The sequence below is a fragment of the Aedes aegypti genome, chromosome 3 (genome assembly GCF_002204515.2).
Source record: "Aedes aegypti strain LVP_AGWG chromosome 3, AaegL5.0 Primary Assembly, whole genome shotgun sequence".
Classification (NCBI taxonomy): Eukaryota; Metazoa; Arthropoda; class Insecta; order Diptera; family Culicidae; genus Aedes; species Aedes aegypti.
Window position 1 is genome coordinate 31811697 of NC_035109.1, and position 19681 is coordinate 31831377.

The 19681-nt window shown below is 39.9% G+C and overlaps 2 protein-coding genes across 7 annotated transcripts in view; both read right to left on the bottom strand.

The window, feature by feature from the left end:
• The window catches only part of LOC5578948 (disheveled-associated activator of morphogenesis 1), a 573726-nt gene that overhangs the window by 51801 nt on the left and 502244 nt on the right, over positions 1 to 19681 (bottom strand). For all 6 annotated transcript variants that reach the window (XM_021852537.1, XM_021852538.1, XM_021852536.1 and 3 more), the window contains one exon: positions 13434 to 13901. In XM_021852537.1, coding sequence (XP_021708229.1) covers positions 13434 to 13478 — 45 coding nt within the window. In that variant the 5' untranslated portion in view covers positions 13479 to 13901. The remainder of the gene's footprint in view (positions 1 to 13433; positions 13902 to 19681) is intronic.
• LOC5578949 (CD63 antigen) lies at positions 4447 to 5296 on the bottom strand. The gene has a single exon (XM_001664077.2). The coding sequence runs from the start codon at positions 5159 to 5161 to the stop codon at positions 4481 to 4483; it is 681 nt and encodes a 226-aa protein (XP_001664127.1). The 5' UTR covers positions 5162 to 5296; the 3' UTR covers positions 4447 to 4480.

A 19681-nucleotide genomic window follows, 5' to 3' on the forward strand; every position in this document is an offset into this window, starting at 1 on the left:
TTACGGATATTGCAGTAAATCCCACAAATATAAAATCAAAAATTATATCCCTATTGAATCGATTGTATTTCCATCAAAAGCATCAATTGGTGAAATCCTTGTGAAAATTAATATGTGCCAACGAGATTGCGCAAGCAGTTTCTCCAAGAAATCGTAAAAATCAAACGGTATTCTCAGGAAAAAATATACTCAATGAAATGAATGAAATTTAAAATTTCATCAGCAAAACTTTCAACAATGTTCACTAATATTTAATTCAAATATTACTCCTCATGTTGCTTCAACAATTGCAGCACAAATTATTTCTTGAACTAATTTTTTACTCTCAGCAAAATATTTCACGCATCTCAGCAAACGAACATAATGCATAAAGTAGAACTCGTCATTACTCTATTTCAGGGTCTGGCGGTCTCGATAAAAAGTAGTAATCCTTTATAGAGAGATTCGCGGAAGCTGACATTTCTGTCAAAGTGTGAGCCAATCGAGCAGCGAGAGCTGTCAAAGTGTGAGCCAAACGAACATGCGTTATGTTTGTTTTGAACTTATCTTCAGGAGTAATGCTATCCGCTTGAAATTATTTCGGTAAAAGTAATTTTGCATGAAGCAAAAAAATTAAATATTTTTCTTTTTAAATTTTTGTCAATGCGATTTTTAGTTATTGAATTTTTCGGCTATTTATTAGTTTGGATATGTAGCTCAAAGATCTATAACAAAACAAAATACACTTTTTAGCAATGAAAAAGTCATGTCCGTGTTACAATATTATTCTCGACGCCAAGCAAAATCAGCACTGGTGGTCTGTTGCCAAATCATTCCATTTTACTTCCGCTTATCTCTCTATAAATGATCACTAATAAAAAGCATTGAGAAAGTGTTATGATCCAAAAAGACGTGTAGTTTTTTTTACGAGCCTTACTGTAAACATTGGATGGATATCTTTCATCTTCTCTTTTTATATTCATACTTGACATAACATTTCGACTGTGATAACATTGATTTTAGCATAATAATTTATAAGAACTTCCACTTTTTTTAACTAAGAACCTTGTCCACTACATAAAACGTATGGTAACCAAAATTGCACTCTATGTTCAGGAAATCCCAACAATAAATTCACTCGAAAAGATCCTGTATTTTATATCTATGGTATTGCTTTTAAGTTGCACATTTGCACTCTAGAACAGTCGCAAATAACCACTGAAAGTAATACCACGCTTGTAATATGTACAACAAGCGTGCTTTTCAGACGGTACATCTAACCATAGTACATGATGTCTATGCTTATGCGTCAAAAACTGAATTGAAGAAGGCTCCCAGACATTGTTCACATCATTCGTAACAGTTTACATGCATTTTTTTTATACATTTAGAGAATAAAATGATAAATAACATAATTATTTCAAAATTCCCGATTTTGGCAACATCCCCAATTTGGCAACATAAAAATCACGCCTTGTTGCCAAAATCGGTAAGATACTGTACAATGTCATGCTGATGCGAAAAATTTACATTTGTAAGGTTTGTAAGGTCTTACACCCTATAAAAACCAAGAGCGATGAATCAAAGTAGGCACTGGGAAAAAGGGAGAGTTGAGTAAGCAACCGATCGGTGTGGATGCGGAAAGAAAGAGCTTGCGAAAAAGTAATGAAAATATAGGAAAAGTGTTAAGAGAAGAATTGAAGTTATTATTTCAAATAGTGTCCTGAAACTTGCTATCCGAATATCCTACAAGGTTCTAATTTGCGCGTTACTTCAGCGTGGCATTACGTTTGGTAGAATTTGAATTCAACAGCTGTTTTGGTGTTATGAAAAAGGGGGGGTGAGGATTTTGCCCCCACGAGTTGATCAAAGTTTAGGTCCTTCGATAAGTTTTTCAAGGACAAATTTAACATATTTATTGCACGTAAAACAAACTATGACAGTGCATAAGTGGACCCGGTGGGAGTTGGAATCCCAGAACAAATTTCAACAAAGAAGACAGCCACTGACTGCTGTCGTCTAAAAGTAATTAAGCTTAACAAAACACAATCATTTACGGGATTGACTGTTTAACGAGAAACTTGCGACGATCGACGCGCCACAATAATTCGTGGACGGAGGGTATTAGAACTAAGTTGAAGATGTTGATTTCGAAATTTTGCAGTAAACATCACCTCCAAACACTAGTGATTTTCCGGTGGAATGTTGACGTTTGACACTCGTCATTCCGTGTCATCGGCTCAAAGATTGGCGTTCCCCACAAAAGTAGAACATTACAAATGTAACTCGATATTCTGTGATACGTCTATTCGAAGAAATTGTCCTTCATTTATTAATTTGTTTATTAATTATAACTAGTTCTATCGCACAACATCAAAAATAGATATGTTAATTAACGCAGCGACACGAATTAAGACTAAGACAGCTAAATTTTCACATACTTTGATCGTCGTTAAAATATTATGGAAATGTTCATATTATGTTGGTGGTAAAACACACGAGCAAAACAAACATTTTTGATTTGTTTTTATCACAGTCCCAAAAAAACATCTATGAATGATTATAATCCCTTCGAAAACAGTTCTAACGGTTTCTGCTTTGACATCATATCATTACGATATTCACCTCATTGAAAAACCTCAACATCTCCGTGCCCAAAATTACATCAGTTTTAATTTCTGAACGTGGTTCTGACTTCAATTTATCTCCGTATCAACAAAAGCACTCTTATTTATGCTCTAAATCATCCGTGCGTAATAAAAATAATTGAAATTTGTTGTTCATGCGCAGTGCTGTAAACATTCGACACTTTGAGCGACGTTCGTTTCGTTGCCATGGTCAGCAGTCACAGCAAGAGCGGTAGAATGAACGTCGACAAACACAAAAAAGTGTCAATTGAATGTCGTCTGATACGAGAAAATTTGCATAAATCATAAGTTTTGCATAGAATTCAGATATCGAATCATAAAAAAACATGGATAATTCGATCTTGTCTGTTATGTCGAATGTGACACACATACAGTGAAAGCAGAACAGAAACAAACAACACCATAACGCTTCCTAACATAGCCATCGTGGTCAGTGGCATTCAATTGACATTTTTCTTTTCGACATTCGTTTGATCGCTCGTGTTGTGAATGTTTAAGCGGAGCGCTGCCGAATATCGGCGAAAACGTGTCGACTACTGTGATTTCTTACAACACTGTTCATGCGTAACAAGTTCGGTGTTCATTTTACCATCCAGTTCATTTTTTCACCCCTTCCCCTATGACAAATGGTAAACTAACTTGCTGGCTGTTACACACATGTGACTTAGCAATCTGTATGTAACCTAGCGTGTTATTTGTTTCTTTGCAACCACAGATTCAATTTCAATGTAACTTATTCATTTTGATAGCTCTAGGTTAAGTTACATGCAAGTAAAAATGCAACACCTATGTAATGTAAACAAAGCGTAAGTTACAATGTAATAGTTTAGTAACCAAAATTGAAAATCATCAATAAAATATGCTACAAATTATCTGAAATGCAACAGCAATGTAATTTGTTTTATTTTTCTAAAATATTGCATTTGTTCGTTAAAAACCAATAAAACCACATAAAAACCTAAAATATTATTCGGTAAGTGATACAACTTCCCAAAAAAATCTTGAAAGACATACAAACAGAACCATAGAAAGCTTCGGAACCGAAATGTGGAAAGCTTTTAAATAAAAAAGCATGACAAATTCAAACAAGATAAACTGTCTGAATAGGCAGAAAACCGAGCAAAAATGAGACTGATAAGCGTTTATAAACAGTAAAACGCCTTTTTAAAATCGCAAATGTGTAATCTAAACAAACAAACCAAAAAAATCCATATATAAACATACATTGATTCGACATTGCGTGTATCACACGCAAAGGTCCCCTTAAATTACGATCATCATGTATGGACCGCGATCGTCGTCGTCGTCATCCCAATAATCACGGCGCGACGCTTCCATCAAGGCAAATTAGCGACGCATAAATCGTCTTTTGCTTGACCCCGTCTCTTCTTTTCACTCAGCATCAGTGCCCGTCCATGATGGTTTGGTGTGGTACGTAAGTGAGCAGAGATAATTACATTATATCTACTCTTGAAGCGCATGCGAAGGTTGATCCCCCCACAACGGGAGACAAGGGGTGAAAAATGATCGCCCTGGGGGTCATCTGCTGTTGGACAGGAGTGTTAAACAGCCTCTTTTGCATTCCATTTACGGCGGAACATAAACAAGGAATTACACAATCGACGCGACTTGCGATGCAAATCTTGAACTTGGTGGGACAAGGTTGCAAGGAATTTCCAAAGAAGCTGCGAGGAAGTCATTTTGAAGCGTTTGAGTTATGGACGATTCCTTGAGACGTTGAGGTTTCATGGGTGGTCATGGCCGATCGCGATCGCGATCAGTAATTATTAATTTATGATAAGAATGATGTAGACCCATATCAATTTCATAAGAAGGATATATTTCCGCAATAATTAATTCAACTGATTCTTTATCCCATGGACGAAGCAGCTGGCGAACAGCAGGGCTGCGAAATCGATCGCAGCCAGTATCAGGAGGCCTATTCCAAGGCCTTTCGTTATGTGGCTGACGTACCTTTCCAGAATTTGAACGCAACCTTCCGCAAATGATCTACAGCTATGGTCATTTGATCCTTCGATACAGCAAGACGTTGGAATGCTGCCGTCATCGTTTAGCCAATCCCGAAACGATCGTTTTCCACAGCAACCGTGATCGGCTTGAAACTGGTAGATCCTTTCGCTAGATATCCCAGTTCTCAATACGTGATCAAATTCCATTTCGAATCGTTGCACTTCCAGATAAGGAGTTCTGTTGCTTCGGTAGATTAGAAGGGCTGCCATCGACAACTGGAAGGTGATCAACACCCCCAACAGAAAGACGTACAACACCATCAACGGGTACGATCGCCGGATAACTCCGTGGATACCGTAGAACCCTGTAGCTGCAATGGCCCATCCCAGCACCACTGTCAGCTTCGTCGCACTGGCCAGCACTGTATCCCGTCCGGTGAGGTGGATCAAGTCGGAGTACTTGTACATCATGACCAGACCGACGATCGTTAACCACAAACCGCACAGGAGGCAGATCATGTTCAGCACGATCAACGAGGTTTTGACGGTCGACAAATTCGGCATAGTCACCTACTTTGACAAATTGGTGGTGGTGGTTGAGACACGGAGCAACCAACGCCTACTGCAGTGTGCGAAACGATCCCACCGAAAATTCCCATCATTCGCGGCTATGCCAAACCCTACAATTTCCCCATAGAGATCCGATCCCTTTCTAACGATCCGATCGGGTCGCGTAAAACACCATTATATCAAGCGCCGCATAATTTCCCTTTCGTTGGTCGCGATCCCTTTCCTCTCGAAGAATGATTAGACTACGTGCATTCGGTTGACGGTGTGCGGATGTGGTGGCGACCTAATAACTCAGGAGATTGACTTCGATCGAACGTTTGCCGCGCTCGATCGTCGAACGAGGAGCCATTAATCAACGGATTTTGTCGGTCGGCCAGCGAACCCAACATGGAGAGAAAACAGTGAGACATTGGAATTGGTGACTCGCACCAGCTAATAACCAGGCTAGAGTTCCCTAGTAGTGACGTCCGCGGTTACGAAGCAAAGCCATGCTGAAGGTGTCTGGGTTCGACTCCCGGTCGGTCCAGGATCTTTTCGTGACGGATAGAAAACTCTCAGTTAATAACTGTAGAAATGCTCTTAGAACACTAAACTAAGAAGTATGCTGTGTTCTAGTTGGGACGTAATGCCAAGAAGAAGAAGACGAAGAGACATCTGCTCTTAAACTTACGATTTGAGCTTCAAATGATCGATGTTTACGATCAGAGGACGATGGGAATCGAAGAAGACACGATTGATTTGTGATCCAATGATATGCTAGCTGATGACTTCCGTTCCGCTGCATATGTGTATCTCCCATCCAAGTAGGCATGCGGCGAGGTGTGAGATTGATTGAATCATTGTGATTGCGAAGACCGGGGTGGAGATGATCTAATCGTTACATTCATCCTGTCGGTTGATTGATGGTATCAACGTTTTTAACCCGAACACAGTGATCAATCATGCATACTTAAAAGGTTGGTTTTTGCTGAAGCATAACACAGTCATATAATTTGTAGTGTTTGAGGTTGCGTAATGATTTCCTGAACAAACAATAATTTAGAGAAACAAGTTTTTATAGATGTTACACTGCGAAATTGCAAGAATTCGTTTGCAGACCTATTTCAAAGTTCGTGCATAATCTGTCACCGTTCCAAGCTACAGGCTGGAAGCTTTCTAAGCTTCAGGTTGAAAGCTTTCTAATATTCATGCTGGAAACTTTCCATGTTTCAGGCTAGAAGCTTTCTAAGCTTCAGGTTTGAAGCTCTTCATGCTTCAGGCTGGAAGCTTTCCAACTTTAGAATGAAAGCTTTCCAACTTAAGACTGAAAGCTTTCTAAGCTTCAGGCTAGAAGCTTTCCAAGCTTCAGGCTGGAAGCATTGCAAGCTTCAGACTAGAAGCTTTCCAAGCTTCTTTCAGGAAGCTTTCCAAGCATCTTTCAGAAAGCTTTCTAAGCTTCTTTCAGGAATGTTTCCAAGCTTCTTTCAGGAAGCTTTCCAAGCTTCTTCCAGGAACTTTTTCAAGCTTTTTTAAGGAAACTTTCCAAGCTTCTTTCAGGAAGCTTTCCAAGCTTCTTTCAGGAAGCTTTCCAAGCTTCTTTCAGGAAGCTTTCCAAGCTTCTATCAGGAAGCTTTCCAAGCTTCTTTCAGGAAGATTTCCAAGCTTCTTTCAGGAAGCTTTCCAAGCTTCTTTCAGGAAGCTTTCCAAGCTTCTTCCAGGAAGCTTTCCAAGCTTCTTCCAGGAAGCTTTCCAAGCTTCTTTCAGGAAGCTTTCCAAGCTTCTTTCAGGAAGCTTTCCAAGCTTCTTTCAGGAAGCTTTCCAAGCTTCTTTCAGGAAGCTTTCCAAGCTTCTTTCAGGAAGCTTTCCAAGCTTCTATCAGGAAGCTTTCCAAGCTTCTTTCAGGAAGCTTTCCAAGCTTCTTTCAGGAAGCTTTCCAAGCTTCTTTCAGGAAGCTTTCCAAGTTTCTTTCAGGAAGCTTTCCAAGCTTCTTTCAGGAAGCTTTCCAAGCTTCTTTCAGGAAGCTTTCCAAGCTTCTTTCAGGAAGCTTTCCAAGCTTCTTTCAGGAAGCTTTCCAAGCTTCTTTCAGGAAGCTTTCCAAGCTTCTTTCAGGAAGCTTTCCAAGTTTCTTTCAGGAAGCTTTCCAAGTTTCTTTCAGGAAGCTTTCCAAGTTTCTTTCAGGAAGCTTTCCAAGCTTCTTTCAGGAAGCTTTCCAAGCTTCTTTCAGGAAGCTTTCCAAGCTTCTTTCAGGAAGCTTTCCAAGCTTCTTTCAGGAAGCTTTCCAAGCTTCTTTCAGGAAGCTTTCCAAGCTTCTTTCAGGAAGCTTTCCAAGCTTCTTTCAGGAAGCTTTCCAAGCTTCTTTCAGGAAGCTTTCCAAGCTTCTTTCAGGAAGCTTTCCAAGTTTCTTTCAGGAAGCTTTCCAAGCTTCTTTCAGGAAGCTTTCCAAGCTTCTTTCAGGAAGCTTTCCAAGCTTCTTTCAGGAAGCTTTCCAAGCTTCTTTCAGGAAGCTTTCCAAGCTTCTTTCAGGAAGCTTTCCAAGCTTCTTTCAGGAAGCTTTCCAAGCTTCTTTCAGGAAGCTTTCCAAGCTTCTTTCAGGAAGCTTTCCAAGCTTCTTTCAGGAAGCTTTCCAAGCTTCTTTCAGGAAGCTTTCCAAGCTTCTTTCAGGAAGCTTTCCAAGCTTCTTTCAGGAAGCTTTCCAAGCTTCTTTCAGGAAGCTTTCCAAGCTTCTTTCAGGAAGCTTTCCAAGCTTCTTTCAGGAAGCTTTCCAAGTTTCTTTCAGGAAGCTTTCCAAGCTTCTTTCAGGAAGCTTTCCAAGCTTCTTTCAGGAAGCTTTCCAAGCTTCTTTCAGGAAGCTTTCCAAGCTTCTTTCAGGAAGCTTTCCAAGTTTCTTTCAGGAAGCTTTCCAAGCTTCTTTCAGGAAGCTTTCCAAGCTTCTTTCAGGAAGCTTTCCAAGCTTCTTTCAGGAAGCTTTCCAAGCTTCTTTCAGGAAGCTTTCCAAGCTTCTCTCAGGAAGCTTTCCAAGCTTCTTTCAGGAAGCTTTCCAAGTTTCTTTCAGGAAGCTTTCCAAGTTTCTTTCAGGAAGCTTTCCAAGTTTCTTTCAGGAAGCTTTCCAAGCTTCTTTCAGGAAGCTTTCCAAGCTTCTTTCAGGAAGCTTTCCAAGCTTCTTTCAGGAAGCTTTCCAAGCTTCTTTCAGGAAGCTTTCCAAGCTTCTTTCAGGAAGCTTTCCAAGCTTCTTTCAGGAAGCTTTCCAAGTTTCTTTCAGGAAGCTTTCCAAGCTTCTTTCAGGAAGTTTTCCAAGCTTCTTTCAGGAAGCTTTCCAAGCTTCTTTCAGGAAGCTTTCCAAGCTTCTTTCAGGAAGCTTTCCAAGCTTCTTTCAGGAAGCTTTCCAAGCTTCTTTCAGGAAGCTTTCCAAGCTTCTTTCAGGAAGCTTTCCAAGCTTCTTTCAGGAAGCTTTCCAAGCTTCTTACAGGAAGCTTTCCAAGCTTCTTTCAGGAAGCTTTCCAAGCTTCTTTCAGGAAGCTTTCCAAGCTTCTTTCAGGAAGCTTTCCAAGCTTCTTTCAGGAAGCTTTCCAAGCTTCTTTCAGGAAGCTTTCCAAGCTTCTTTCAGGAAGCTTTCCAAGCTTCTTTCAGGAAGCTTTCCAAGCTTCTTTCAGGAAGCTTTCCAAGCTTCTTTCAGGAAGCTTTCCAAGCTTCTTTCAGGAAGCTTTCCAAGCTTCTTTCAGGAAGCTTTCCAAGCTTCTTTCAGGAAGCTTTCCAAGTTTCTTTCAGGAAGCTTTCCAAGTTTCTTTCAGGAAGCTTTCCAAGTTTCTTTCAGGAAGCTTTCCAAGCTTCTTTCAGGAAGCTTTCCAAGCTTCTTTCAGGAAGCTTTCCAAGCTTCTTTCAGGAAGCTTTCCAAGCTTCTTTCAGGAAGCTTTCCAAGCTTCTTTCAGGAAGCTTTCCAAGCTTCTTTCAGGAAGCTTTCCAAGCTTCTTTCAGGAAGCTTTCCAAGCTTCTTTCAGGAAGCTTTCCAAGCTTCTTTCAGGAAGCTTTCCAAGTTTCTTTCAGGAAGCTTTCCAAGCTTCTTTCAGGAAGCTTTCCAAGCTTCTTTCAGGAAGCTTTCCAAGCTTCTTTCAGGAAGCTTTCCAAGCTTCTTTCAGGAAGCTTTCCAAGCTTCTTTCAGGAAGCTTTCCAAGCTTCTTTCAGGAAGCTTTCCAAGCTTCTTTCAGGAAGCTTTCCAAGCTTCTTTCAGGAAGCTTTCCAAGCTTCTTTCAGGAAGCTTTCCAAGCTTCTTTCAGGAAGCTTTCCAAGCTTCTTTCAGGAAGCTTTCCAAGCTTCTTTCAGGAAGCTTTCCAAGCTTCTTTCAGGAAGCTTTCCAAGCTTCTTTCAGGAAGCTTTCCAAGCTTCTTTCAGGAAGCTTTCCAAGTTTCTTTCAGGAAGCTTTCCAAGCTTCTTTCAGGAAGCTTTCCAAGCTTCTTTCAGGAAGCTTTCCAAGCTTCTTTCAGGAAGCTTTCCAAGCTTCTTTCAGGAAGCTTTCCAAGTTTCTTTCAGGAAGCTTTCCAAGCTTCTTTCAGGAAGCTTTCCAAGCTTCTTTCAGGAAGCTTTCCAAGCTTCTTTCAGGAAGCTTTCCAAGCTTCTTTCAGGAAGCTTTCCAAGCTTCTTTCAGGAAGCTTTCCAAGCTTCTTTCAGGAAGCTTTCCAAGTTTCTTTCAGGAAGCTTTCCAAGTTTCTTTCAGGAAGCTTTCCAAGTTTCTTTCAGGAAGCTTTCCAAGCTTCTTTCAGGAAGCTTTCCAAGCTTCTTTCAGGAAGCTTTCCAAGCTTCTTTCAGGAAGCTTTCCAAGCTTCTTTCAGGAAGCTTTCCAAGCTTCTTTCAGGAAGCTTTCCAAGCTTCTTTCAGGAAGCTTTCCAAGTTTCTTTCAGGAAGCTTTCCAAGCTTCTTTCAGGAAGCTTTCCAAGCTTCTTTCAGGAAGCTTTCCAAGCTTCTTTCAGGAAGCTTTCCAAGCTTCTTTCAGGAAGCTTTCCAAGCTTCTTTCAGGAAGCTTTCCAAGCTTCTTTCAGGAAGCTTTCCAAGCTTCTTTCAGGAAGCTTTCCAAGCTTCTTTCAGGAAGCTTTCCAAGCTTCTTTCAGGAAGCTTTCCAAGCTTCTTTCAGGAAGCTTTCCAAGCTTCTTTCAGGAAGCTTTCCAAGTTTCTTTCAGGAAGCTTTCCAAGTTTCTTTCAGGAAGCTTTCCAAGTTTCTTTCAGGAAGCTTTCCAAGCTTCTTTCAGGAAGCTTTCCAAGCTTCTTTCAGGAAGCTTTCCAAGCTTCTTTCAGGAAGCTTTCCAAGCTTCTTTCAGGAAGCTTTCCAAGCTTCTTTCAGGAAGCTTTCCAAGTTTCTTTCAGGAAGCTTTCCAAGCTTTTTTCAGGAGACTTATCAAGTTTCTTTCAGGAAGCTTTCCAAGCTTCTTTCAGGAAGCTTTCCAAGCTTCTTTCAGGAAGCTTTCCAAGCTTCTTTCAGGAAGCTTTCCAAGCTTCTTCCAGGAAGCTTTCCAAGCTTCTTCCAGGAAGCTTTCCAAGCTTCTTTCAGGAAGCTTTCCAAGCTTCTATCAGGAAGCTTTCCAAGCTTCTATCAGGAAGCTTTCCAAGCTTTTTTCAGGAAGCTTTCCAAGCTTCTTTCAGGAAGCTTTCCAAGCTTCTTTCAGAAAGGTTTCCAAGCTTCTTTCTAGAAGCTAGCCAAGCTTTTTTCAGGAAGCTTTCCACGCTTCTTTCAGGAAAATTTTCAAGCTTTTTTCAGGAAACTTTCCAAGCTTCTTTCAGGAAACTTTCCAAGCTTCTTTCAGGAAGCTTTCCGAGCTTCTTTCAGGAAGCTTGCCAAGCTTTTGTAAGATTTTTTCCAAGATTCTGTCAGGAAGCTTCCCAAGCTTCTGTTTCGAAGCTTTCCAAGATTCTATCAGAAAACCTCCCAAGCCTATGTCAGAAAGCCTCCCATGCTTTTGCCAGGAAGCATTCCAAGCTTCTTTCAGGAGACTTATCAAGCTTCTTTCAGGAAGCTTTCCAAGCGTCTTTCAGGAAGCTTTCCACGCTTCTTTCAGGAAGCCTCCCATGCTTCTTTCAGGAAGCTTGCCAAGCTTCTTTCAGGAAGCTTTACAAGCTTCTTTCAGGAAGCTTTCCAAGCTTCTTTCAGGAAGCTTTCCAAGCTTCTTTCAGGAAGCTTTCCAAGCTTCTTTCAGGAAGCTTTCCAAGCTTCTTTCAGGAAGCTTTCCAAGCTTCTTTCAGGAAGCTTTCCAAGCTTCTTTCAGGAAGCTTTCCAAGCTTCTTTCAGGAAGCTTTCCAAGCTTCTTTCAGGAAGCTTTCCAAGCTTCTTTCAGGAAGCTTTCCAAGCTTCTTTCAGGAAGCTTTCCAAGCTTCTTTCAGGAAGCTTTCCAAGCTTCTTTCAGGAAGCTTTCCAAGCTTCTTTCAGGAAGCTTTCCAAGCATCTTTTAGGAAGCTTTCCATGCATCTTTTAGGAAGATTTTCAAGCTTATGTCAAAAAGCTTTCAAAGCTTTTTTAAAGAAGCTTTTCCAGCTTCTTTCAGGAAGCTTTCCGAACTTCTATCAGGAAGCTTTCCAAGCTTCTTTCAGAAAGCTTCCTTCAGAAAGCTTTCCAAGCCTCCTTTAGAAATCTTTCCAAGCTTCTTCCAGGAAATTCTACAAGCTTCTATCAGGTAGCTTTCCATGCTTCTTTCAGGAAGCTTTCCAAAATTCTGTCAGGAAGTTTTCAAGCTTCTGTGAGGAAGCTCCCGGCAGGAACGTTTCCAAGTTTTCCAAATTTCTTTCAGGAAGTTTTCCAAGACCCTGTCAAGAAGCTTTCCAAGCTTCTGTCAGGAAGCTTTCCACGCTTCTGTCAGGAAGCTTTCCAATCTTCTGTCAGGAAGCTTTCCAAGATTCTGTCAGGAAGCTTTATAAGGTTCTATATTCTTTATAAGGCTGGAAGCTTTCTAATATTCATGCTGGAAGCTTTCCAAGTTTCAGGCTAGAAGCTTTCTAAGCTTCAGGCTTGAAGCTTTCTAAGCTTCAGGCTTAAAGCTTTCTAATCTTCAGGCTTGAAGCTCTTCATGCTTCAGGCTGTAAGCTTTCCAACTTTAGGCTGAAAGCTTTCCAAGCTTCAGGCTGGAAGCTTTCCAAGCTTCAGGCTGGAAGCACTACAAGTTTCAGACTAGAAGCTTTCCAAGCTTCTTTCAGAAAGCTTTCCAAGCTTCTTTCAGGAAGCTTTCCAAGCTTCTTTCAGGAAGCTTTCCAAGCTTCTTCCAGGAAGCTTTCCAAGCTTCTTTGAGGAAGCTTTCCAAGCTTCATTGAGGAAGCTTTCCAAGCTTCATTGAGGAAGCTTTCCAAGCTTCTTTGAGGAAGCTTTCCAAGCTTCTTTGAGGAAGCTTTCCAAGCTTCTTTAAGGAAGCTTTCCAAGCTTCTTTCAGGAAGCTTTCCGAGCTCCTGGTTATAAGGTTCTGTCAGGAAACTTTCCAAGGTTCTTTCAGGAAGCTTTCCAAGCTTCTTTCAGGAAGCTTTCCAAGCTTCTTTCAGGAAGATTTCCAAGCTTCTGTCAGGAAGCTTTCCAAGCATCTTTTAGAAAGATTTTCAAGCTTATGTCAAAAAGCTTTCAAAGCTTTTTTAAAGAAGCTTTCCCAGCTTCTTTCAGGAAGCTTTCCAAGCTTCTATCAGGAAGCTTTCCAAGCTTCTTTCAGGAAGCTTTCCAAGCTTCTTTCGGGAAGCTTTCCAAACTTCTTTCGGGAAGCTTTCCAAGCTTCTTTCGGGAAGCTTTCCAAGCTTCTTTCAGGAAGCTTTCCAAGCTTCTTTCAGAAAGTTTCCTTCAGAAAGCTTTCCAAGCTTCCGTTCGATGCTTAATAAGCTTCTGTTCGAAGCATAGCAAGCATCTGTTCAAAACATAGCAAGCTTCTTGCAGGAAGCTTAGTAAGCTTCTGTTTAAAGCTTAGCAAGCTTCTGTAGGAAGCTTAGCTTCTGTTGGAGGCATATCAAGCTTCTATTGGAATCTTAGCAAAATTCTTTTGGTAGCTTAGCAAGCTTCTGATGGAATCGTACCAAGGTTCTGTTGGAAGCTTAGCAAGCTTCTGTTCTAAGCTTAGCAAGCTTCTGTTCTAAGCTTAGCAAGTTTCTGGTGGAAGCTTTGACAGCTTCTGTTGGAATGACTTTGCTGGAATTTATGAATCTTCTATTGGAAGTACTGCAAGCTTCTGTTGGAAGCTTCTTTTAGAAGTTTTGTAAGTTTCTGTTGGGAACTTTGCAAGCTTCTGGTAATTCTAGAACCCATCGTTACCCATTTCTATCGAAAACTATAAACACTAACCTGCAGACATCCGCACCAGCCCCTCCGACCGCGAAAGCCCGGCATCTTCTTGTGCGCCTTGTAGAACTTGTGCAGATTAGTCTGGTGCTGTTGCTGTTGCTGCTGTTGCAAAGCAACCTGGTTGAAGTAGTGCTGCGGCAATGGTTGCTGCGTTGTCGTCGCCCCCGTTGCCGTACCGGGTGACGTGCCACCACAGCTGGTGACGGTCGTCGATGCCGTCAGTGTCGATAGGGCGCCCAGCGACTGGGGCTGGTAGAAGGCGTCCGCCGCTGCCGTCGTGAGGTTGTTGCTATAGTTACTGCCGATGGTGGCCGTTCCGTCCGAACCGACGATCGTCGCAACGCCGTTGGAGGAGTTATTGTTCTGGCTGGTGACGGCTTCCTTGCATATGTGTGGGAGGTTCCAGTTGCCGATGTCTGGCAACCGGGTGCGCAGTGTGGACAAATTAATCGGGCACGTTGGGATACCCTGTGGGGATAAAAAAGAAAAACGATAAAACACAATCAGTAAGGCTCGAAAATCTTAACTCATAAATAAACTTGTGACTGCAAATGATCAATCAAACCCTGCCCGGATCACGTAAGTCGTTCATTGTTCCATTAGTATCGTCTTGTACAGAGGTTCACAGCCAAACTAATTATGTGGGCCACCATTGAAAAGCTCGGAAATTTAAATTCACTTCATTTCAACACCTTCTACTAGGACCAGTTTCCTCGCATAAAACGCTATTTTCTCAGTTTATCAGTGCATTTTATATCGTTCCACATACAAGTACAAAATAAATCGTGTGCTCTGGTGAGGCTTGAACTCACGAGTCTTGTATGCTAGACGTGAGCTCTGACCAACTAAGCTACTGAGCCACTTGATGACTTGATGATGAGGATATGAGCAATATTAAAAATCAGTTCGAAGGCCTTTGTTTGATGATCACTGGCTTTGCAGATGCCGAATGCAACTCTCGTTCCCAAAAGAAGAAAGCTCACGACAGCACATCCCAATCGGGAGATCGCGCAATTAAAATACGACATGATAGCTCATTCCAACATGGTCAACGTTTTATTTTCCATCGATATGTTTCTCCCTCAAACGGCCACTCACGTCCCAGCAACTTCCCGCCATAGTGCGAAAGCGAAAACACGCAAAAATTCCTGCGGGGATGACTCAGGCGTCGTCCGCGCAAAAATCGACCTGGTCACGTAGCAATCCTTTACGCCCCGAAAGCGCTGGTCCGAAAGCGTGTGCCACCCATGGATGACGCAATTCCTTGGGCGCTTTTGGGCGTTCCGTCCGAAAAGAAATGCGGACTCCTCTCGCCTCGGGGGGATCATTAGGCAGTGTGTGGCGGCGTTCATGCAAAACCCAGCCATTAGCTATTTCGACATCGGATAAAACCTGCGAAATATTACGAGATGTGGCACCCCGATCCCCGAATGACCCCGGCCAAATTTGTTCGATCCGATGCAGTCTAGGAGTGGAGTGGATTCAAATTGGCCATTGAGTCGGGTTCTCCATTGTTGAAAGGAGTCAACGGATCGTTATCAACTAACTGCTATTAGATGAGTGTTTATTGCATCATCCCATCATGGGTGATATAATTGGGGGTAATTTTGGTGAGGTTGATTTGTGGTTGACTGACGTTGCACCGATTTGGGTTTACCTCATTTGATTAAGGTTTTATGGAAGGTCTCTGACCATGCAAGTTTATAGAGCCATAAATCGCATAAATGGAAGTTTTTAATCGATCTTGCTGACACAAAATTTAAAAAAAGTTTATTATGCCTAAATTCAAGTTTCTGTAACATTAACTGCAGTTTTTTATAAATTACTGACTAACATTAGCCACAAAAAAGAATTCCACAGTGTTTGGAATGGAGGCTTGATTGTAAAATCAAAACACTTCAATTTTCTAACATACATTGTTAGAATAATCCAAAGTTATCTGTCAAATCGTACACTTCAGGTTAATTATTATAATTCCAAATCTGAAAGACTTCTTGTAAGAGCTGGTGTTCCTCAAGGCAACATTTCGTGACCAATGTTATACAATATTTTCACATCTGACTTACCTGAGTTCCTTAGGGATGTCAAAAATCTTTGTTTGCGGATGACACAGGCCTCTCCGCCAAAGGACGAAGCTTGCGTGCCATCTGTAGTCGATTGCAAAAAAGTTTGGATATTTTATCTTAATACTTGCAAAACTGGAAGATTTTTCCTAATGGTTCCAAAACTCAATCAATAATATTCCCAGAAATATAAACCAGAAGCTCTTTATTTGAAATCTTCAAGAAGACATGTTGTCACGATGAGAGGGATTCCAATAATTGGTACGATGAGGGGCTAGGGCTCATGCTAGATAAAAATTGAACTTTCAAAAATCACTTTGAGGGCAATCAAGCCTAATGTAACAAATATGTAAAATGTATTTATACCCTCATTAATAGAAAATCAAAACTTTGAATTAAGAACAAGCTCTTGATCTTCAATCGAATTTTCTGATTATGTTGTATACTGTATCAATATGGACTAGCTGTTGTAATACCAGGATTCCTGGACCAGGAACAGAGTTCTGCAGAGGATTCCAAATACAATTTGGAAAATGATTCAGAAGCTTCCTCCCTGGTATTGCACTAGCGAGTTACATACAATATCCAATGTTGAAACATTGGAACAAATGTCGAATAAAATTATTAATAATTTATGACAAAAATCGTTGTAATCTTATATTGCCACGATTAATGCGTTATATATCTAGATTAAGTTAGGTTAAGTTAACTAAAAGCGTATTTTTTCTTCTATGCACATGTGAAATCAAATGTAATATTTATTTATTTATTTATTTATTTATTTATTTATTTATACTTCATTCATGTAACGCAAGATTTACAATCTTTTTAAATGTTACAATTTGTAGATATTGAGTAGGATGTGCTATTTCTTATTCATGTAATAGTGCAAACATTTACTATTAACTAATTGCTGTGTGCTTGTTTAGTGCGCTCAATTCAATTCCAAGAGTAGGTCCCGTTTAAAGCTCGAAAAATTAACGGATAATTTTAGATTCAATGGTAGGTAATTCCAATTAATTATACCTCTTTCAAACAGCGAGTGACTATAATAACTGGTATGATGTAAAGGAACAAGAAGACTTCTTGTTCTGGTGTTTCTACATGAATTCAACTTTGAGGATAGATAACCAGGATTACCAGATGTGAGTATTTTGTAAATATGACAGCACGATCTATATTTGAGAAACTGATCAAAAGGACAGCTAATTAAAGATGTTTGAAGATGGGTGACACCTGGGAGGGAGAAACCAATACAAAATTTCTGTACGTCATAGTGAGCCGAGATTCCGCTGTCACGAACTGTCACTGTGAGCCCAGATCTCAAACATTGGACTAACATGAAAAAAGCGCGTAACTGATTAAAACACATTTTCGTATTTCTTCAAAAGTGATAAAAATCGAATGAAAATCAATTCATGCACATAATGCAAGTAATGTCACGTGAACACCTCTCAATCTGATTGAATATAAATCATTGAAAAATGCATCGTTTTACTTTTTCCAATGAAAATGAATATTTAGTGCATAGAAAACTGTGGCCCATTTTCCATGTTTGTCAGGAAAGATCGAAAGTGCACAACAAATCGAAACTACCGATTTTCTCGAAGCCTGCCTTGATTGTTGTTGGCAAGCTGGAGTTATCTTGCAGTTCAAAATAACGTTGTCTTATATTTCGTGTGTAGTATCGGTGCCTCCCTCCCAGGGTGACACTACCAAATCTTGGTATGTTAAAAACAAATCGAATGCAGGAATTGAGTGCAACACGAAGCGTATCTAAGCTGTTTGCGGTAGCATTCAAATAAATGAAGTTATTATAGATAAAATGTGGATAAATAAGGGATTTGAACAATTTTGATTTTCAATTGATAGCTGAGATAGAGTACCGTATATTTTACCAACTTGTGAATTTATTTGAGGTTCCCAATCTAATCCTAAAATGTTTACTTGGTCTGCAAATTGAATTTGCTCATTATTCATAATAAGTTCAGGCATAGAAAAGTGGGATCGTCGATGCCGATTAATAAATACTGCTTTAGTTTTAGTTGTGTTAATAGGCAGTACATTCTCTTGAGACCACTGAAACACCTGTTGTAGATCGTAGTTGATTAACCTAGACATTTCCATGGTACTTGTTCTAGAATCAGCACAGAAATAAATTTGTACGTCATCGGCGAACATGTGTACTGAGCAGAATTTTAATGCGGATGGAAGGTCATCTATGAAAAGGGAAAAAAGAAGGGGTCCTAAAATAGATCCTTGTGGTACCCCTGAATCAATTGGACGTAAAGAAGAGAATTGACTATTGAAAAAAACGGATTGGTATCTATTTGTAAGATAAGTTTCTATTAATTTGACAGCAGGACTGGAGAATCCAAAAAGAGCACCAAGTTTATTCAACAGTTTTCTATGTGAAACACGATCGAACGTTTTCGCAAAATCTATCAACAAAAGAACTGCTATCCCTTTTTTTATCAATTGATGAAGCAATATCATCATGCACCTTCATCAAAGCTGTCTCAGTACTGTGGTTTTGGCGAAAACCTGATTGAAAGGGCTCAAGAAATTATTTCTGTTCACATAATCAGAGATACGAGCAGAAACTATTTTTTCAAAGGCTTTGGAAAGTGCATTTAATATGCTAATGGGTCTGAGGTTTGAAATGCTAGTTGAACGAGGCTTCTTTTTTATTGGAATCACTTTTACGTATTTCCAAGCCTGTGGAAATTTGGAAGTTGTAATGAATGTATTGAACAAATGAGTGTAAAGTGGAAGGGCTAGTGGAAGCATAATTTTGAAACATTCGATTGGAAGATTGTCTAGACCACTGGCATTAGACTTAATTGAAAAAAGTGCATTAACTATTTCAAATTCTTCTACACATCTAAAACCAAAGGGACCGTAGTTTAAGTTTAAACGAGGATTTTCATCAGAAGAGTAATTTTCTGAAAAGAAAGCATTGATTTCATCAGCTGTTGTATCACAATTCACATAAGATTGTTTTTTGTTGGCTATTCCTAAACTTTTAATGTTTCTCCAGAGTTGCTTACTGGGAACATTTGTATTGATCCGTTGATTGTAATAACTTCTCTTTGCATTCCTGATAATTGTAGTTACCCTGTTTCTCAGTGTTTTGAAAAGAAGATTATGAGATTGTAAGCGACTGGCCTTCCAGTTTCTGTAAGCTAAATCCCTATCAATTATAGCCTTTTCAATGTCTTCATTATACCAAGGATTTTTTTCTGTATTTACTGAACTTAAGAGGGAAAAATTCTTCATGTAAATATTGGAAGTGTTCATTCAGAATGTGAATCAAAATATCAGAATCACTTATACTATGGAAATAATTCCAATCTATGTTATTAAAAGCAGTTAATAATCCTTAACTGTCAAAGTTTTTGTAATCACGATGGAAGAAACCTTGTTCGGATGAATCGGAGAAAATATCTAGAACTGCAAGAATCATATCATGTCTGGATATACCAGGCATAGATACCTGGTTAATTCTGAAGACAATCTCCGGAGAATCAATAATGAAAAGGTCAAGTAAAGAGCAACCGGTTGTATGGAAATAAGTTGGTTCTTGATTTAAGCAAACATATGACAGGTTAGATAAAACATCTGTAAATCTGTTGGTCCTAGGTGTAACTTTTTTTAAGTCTTTGTTAAAATCCCCCGTAATGAACGTCAAATCGTATTTCATTTTGAACTCCTCGAGATGTTCAAAAATCAAATTACTGCAATCGTTATTCGGCGGATTGTAGTATACACCAAGAAAAAACTTGCGATTGCTTGTACCAACTTCAAATAGCAAATATTCGGTAATATGACTAGGTACATACGGACTAAAAGTAGACTTTTTTAGGAGCTTCAAGTTTAGATTTTGCCTAAAGTAGACGCATAGTCCACCATCATGGCAGTTTCGATCGTTACGAATTAGATTGTAGCCCTCAATTCGAATCATCAATCATTGATTGATTCATTGAGCCATGTTTTAGACATACAGACGATGTGAGCTTTCCTTTTGAAAAACACCGCTTTCAATTCATCAAACTTGGAAAACCTTCGAGCGCAAACGCTCTGAACATTAATATGGCATATATTTAATTTATCAGTCCTAAAAACTGAATCCATCATCGCTTTAGTAATGATGCTGCTTAAAGAGGTATTGTCAATTAGTGAACT